A 4,426-nucleotide genomic window follows, 5' to 3' on the forward strand; every position below is an offset into this window, starting at 1 on the left:
CTTAATTTCTATCGAAAACGTGCAAAAGCAGGAACGGACACTCAAAAGCAGGGATGAATCATCCCTGCTTCAACTCAGGCGTCCCTGCTTTTGACGTTGTGTTATCCGGAAAAATTCTCGTTTTAGCCAATCAGGAGTCGTATTTGCGTGGATACTTCAAAAAGCATGGACGGGAATGTTCGCAGACTAGCCCCTTGGGAAATACCTTATTCAATTTGTACCACTGTGAGTCTAATCGACGTAGTAGCGCCGACTAAGCGTGGTGATCCAATTGCTTCGTCGTGTCGTGTGGCCAGCTTGTCCTGGACTGGATGCCAATCTCGTCTTCGTCACCATCTTGTTGGACTACAGACGCATACTCCGTGGTCGTCGTGGTCGCGGTTGTGGTGGTCTTGAGATACGAGTACCACATGAGGCCGACTGTGGCGAGGGCCAACCCCGCGCCATTCACAGCACTCAAGTGGTCTTGGAACACCAACATCGCCATGAGGATCTGCATTACGTCCTTGAGGTTCCCCGCGATGCCGAGCGACAGCGCCGACGTCGATTTCACGAGTTCCACTTCGACGTAGATGAGCAAAAACGACAGGAAGCCGCCGGTGGTGAGGAACACCAGGCATTCCATCCACAATGTCATGTCCCGTGCAAACACGGACGACGTCAAGCCAGCGCCATCCACAACAAGAGCGATGGGAACCAGCGATAGCGCGCTCACAGGCGCGATGTGAAACACCACGGCCAACGACCTACCGAATATGTATGGTCAAGAATGTTGGGTCGAGAGGATTCGGAATGTAGGTTCGAGTGCCACGGCAGAATGTAGGTCCTTGGACACGCACTTGTTTTGGCGGGGATCCATCTGCTGCATGAGGAACTGCGTGAGGACCCACCACAGCGTTCCGAGGATGGACGCGGAGAGCACCAACACAAACCCGATGACGACAAAGTGGATCGTGCCGTAGCTGGCAAGGCCGATGCCGACGCAGATGACGACCACGACGATGAACAGCGACGGGGACAGGTGTTGCAGCCCCAGGGCGATCGAGAAGAGCAGGTTCCACACGTTGCCGCCAGACTTGACGATGGTGAAGAAGGACACGGTGATGTATCGAAGGGACATGTTGGACATGACGATGTCGGCCCCGGTGAAGAGTCCGATGGGGACACAAAGTCTACCATGGCAGATGAGGAAGTTCGAAAGCGATGGGTGGGACCCGCCTACCTCCAGTAGTTGTGCGGGGAAATCGCAGCAATGGCCGTGGGATGCCGCCACAGCATGGCACGGGTCAGTAGAGCTTTGATGGACATGTGGATCGCGCCCATCGTGAACACGAACGGAAACCCGCCGTGCCAGACTTTGACAAACCATTTGTTGAACAACGTCATGCTGATGCTCATGGCATACCACCCGAGGATGCAGATCGCGACATCCAGCAGATGCGTCACGCGCTGTTTCGTCGATGGTGGCTGCATTGACCGCATCCGCAGCCACAGTTTGAGGAACACGAGGACCACGGCGACGAACGACAGACCAAGGCACAGGTACAACAACGACATGGACATAGCAGCTTGCTGTGCAGGAGACGTTGGCTTTGGTTGAGGGATTGTCGCAGATATCTCTGTCTCATTCAGAGCTTGGTCCAGCCACTCCAACGTCGAGATGCGGCGCGACATCCCCCTTGCGGTGGTGCCAGGATGGTTTGCTTCGAACAAACCTCGAACAAACCTGTGGGAAAATGTAATACGCAAATGGGTCATAATATCCCGGTATTAATTGTGCATAACGTTATACAAAGTATTGTGAATTTCCTTCTACACAAACAGAAAGACCGGATATTATCCGTATGTGATCGTAGCACGATCGGACAAAGTGCCTCTTCTCGACAGCCACCCCACTGGGCAACGGGCTGCTGAAGGCCTTCGAGACAAAGTTCTTAAAGAGAAGGCAATGCCAAAGGCAAAAAGGACATAGCAGAGACCAAAAGTGACAAAGGCGTGTAACTACAGTAATACATCCCCCCTGAGAAAATATGCGGAGTTAGGACAGGAACACACATAAAGTAGTGTTGGGCACATAAGTGCATGCTTACTCATAGAGGGGGACGATAGCCCAAGATGACACATGCATGCAAGGGGTGCTCAAGGGGCATGGTAAAGACCAGGAAGTGCATAGATGCTACGAAAAGTAGGATAGTGTAGCGAATAATAGCGGTGAAGACCGAATTACCGGAAGCCGGAAGCAAAAGTACAAATTATACTCAGAGAGTAGGGGTAAATACCCATGAATTGCAAGTAGGTGGGGTGGGGGGGGCACCATGTAATAACTTGCTCAAACCATGACGCCACTCGTACGGCCGATTCTTGAGCAGCGCCAAGAGCCAGACGGGACCACCCCCGGGGCCGACTTCAAAGCGGCACGAGCAGATATAAAGTGCACAAGTCGCCACATGGTCGAGGACGAGGATGAAGGCGTAGAATGAGAAGAGAAAGCAGGTGCAAATAATGCATGATACATATCAAAAACAACCAGAAAGGGAAAAATAGAGTGAGTGCGATGCCATAGGCAAAGGTCACTAGGGTACACGGCGACAAAGGTAGTCGCCAAGGGCGTAGAGTCGCAGAGCGAAGCAAAACCTACGAAAGCCAGGTTCCGGATACGACATGGCAGAACCGTCTCGTCATGACGACGTTTGAGAGCACGTAAGTGCCGTTGGAGAGTAGATACTTGTATTGGGACTTGACGACTAGAAGCCATTTGTGGTGGTCGGGGCGGGACATGGTGTCACGTCAGTCTTTGGGGTCGTTGTTGTTGGCACGGTCGGTGAGTAGCGCGTAGATAAACAATGGTTCCATAGGGACCACAGTAGGAACAGAGCTCGCAGGTGGCATGGATTGTGGCGGAGCAAGCACGAGTGCATGATTCACATGGTTGCTGTAGGTAGCAAATGACTCTAGAGGGGTTGTGTCCATGAGTAGGTAACTTGAGTAATAACTAATATAGTCAAGGGTTGTTTTGGCCATTGATGGTGAAGCCGACAAGGCTAAGGGTTATGGATGGACCAAGAAGGCAGACGGGATGGGACCATAGAGTCGTCGTAATAGAGTAGCAGTTGAGTCAAAGTTCCGGACTGGTCTATGAGAATGTCGAGAAGTTATCTCGAATTCGTTGTGGTAGTTGCACAGAAAGTGATGTTATGGGTCGAGACGATGTGGGTTTCGTAGAAAGAACGGGGGGCGACGAAGCCAAAGGCTTGTCGTACAGAAGGGCACTGGGCCTGTTGGTGATGGTGGAGTGTAGTGGCGGCAATGGTGCTTTGGCTCCAAGGGTAGGATGAAGTTGGGGTCGGTGATAGATTGTTGGCGATAAGCCGCAGCGGCAGCAACAGAGTTCATGGCGGGGAACTCAGTCTCCCAGAAGGTGACGTCACAAGAGTAGATAAGTACATGAGATTGCAAATGCATGAGTGTATAGCCCTTTTCGATCGTGTGGGAGACCCATAAACATGGCCATTACGGCACGGGGATAGAGTTTGGAGGATGTGCACAAACGCTGTGCAACCGAAGGTTTGTATGTGAACCAAAGTTGGGTGTCGTTTAAAAACTACGTGGTAGGGTGAAACACCTTTGTTGGATGCCGATGGGGGATGTTGATAAGGCATGAGGAATAGTGTGGGCAAGAACTTGGGCAAAGCCCCTTCAATGAGCACAGCTCGCATTCTCTGCACGACAATGCCGATACGGCATTCGGCTACGGCGTATTGCTGGGGGGAGTAGGCGTTGGAGAAAGCTACCTGATTGTTGTACTTGGGCTAGATAATGTGCCCGACTTTCTCGTACTATTTGGCGTTGTCGCTTGGGAGGATGCCGATGTCCATGAGTGGTGAGTGGCGCAGCTCGCCAATATAATGTTTGAAATTGGACATCAATTCCGCATGAAAAAGGAACATGCACAACTGCTCTTGAGATGTGATTTATACCACAATCACCACCACGGTTGACAAGGTGGTAACGCAGGCCCCCATAGGTTGTGTGGGGCATTCGGAAGGTTTCAAAGAAGGCATCTTCGGTTTACAAGGTGGTAACGCAGGCCCCCATAGGTTGCGCGGGGCATTCGGAAGGTTTCAAAGAAGGCATCTTCGTTGCCGTCGATCATTTTAGCGACCCACATTACTCCAGCCAAGATAGACATCACTTTGATGACTTGAGGAGGTACGCTGAGTGATGATACTCCAAGTATGCCATCATGATCGTGCGACTTCATATGTGGGCCGTCGAAGCAATAGAAGGCAAAGTTGTTGCTTCATCGGTGTTGCGGGCTGCCTTTCGCGCGCAAAATATTGACAGTGTGAATCCAGACGGTTTCGTCATATTTTTTGAAATGTGTTGTGGTTGGAAATCGTAATGGAAGCTCCACTACCTTCATTAT

General features: G+C 51.4%; 1 protein-coding gene across 3 annotated transcripts; it reads right to left on the reverse strand.

Annotated features, from left to right (window-relative positions):
* Window positions 1-105: 105 nt before the first annotated feature.
* On the reverse strand, window positions 106-1,768 carry H257_18580 (hypothetical protein). 3 transcript variants are annotated; one of them, XM_009847673.1, is made up of 3 exons: window positions 1,223-1,768; window positions 840-1,172; window positions 106-746 (listed from the first exon to the last, which is right to left on the reverse strand). In XM_009847673.1, the coding sequence occupies exons 1-3, from the start codon at window positions 1,756-1,758 to the stop codon at window positions 254-256; spliced, it is 1,362 nt and encodes a 453-aa protein (XP_009845975.1). In that variant the 5' UTR covers window positions 1,759-1,768; the 3' UTR covers window positions 106-253. The 3 variants fall into 3 exon arrangements, with proteins under 3 accessions (XP_009845975.1, XP_009845977.1, XP_009845976.1); XM_009847675.1 differs by having other exon boundaries at window positions 106-1,172; XM_009847674.1 differs by having other exon boundaries at window positions 840-1,768.
* Between the last annotated feature and the right edge of the window lie 2,658 nt (window positions 1,769-4,426).

This window comes from Aphanomyces astaci, assembly GCF_000520075.1.
Source record: "Aphanomyces astaci strain APO3 unplaced genomic scaffold supercont1.181, whole genome shotgun sequence".
NCBI lineage: Eukaryota > Oomycota > Saprolegniomycetes > Saprolegniales > Verrucalvaceae > Aphanomyces > Aphanomyces astaci.

Coding starts and splice junctions, on each gene's coding strand:
- H257_18580 (XM_009847673.1), bottom strand. CDS start 1,758: ATGACCCATTTGCGTATTACATTTTCCCACAGGTTTGTTCGAGGTTTG. Junction 1,173..1,222: donor TCCCCGCACAACTACTGGAG/GTAGGCGGGTCC, acceptor CTGCCATGGTAG/ACTTTGTGTCCCCATCGGAC. Junction 747..839: donor ATGGATCCCCGCCAAAACAA/GTGCGTGTCCAA, acceptor CATATTCGGTAG/GTCGTTGGCCGTGGTGTTTC.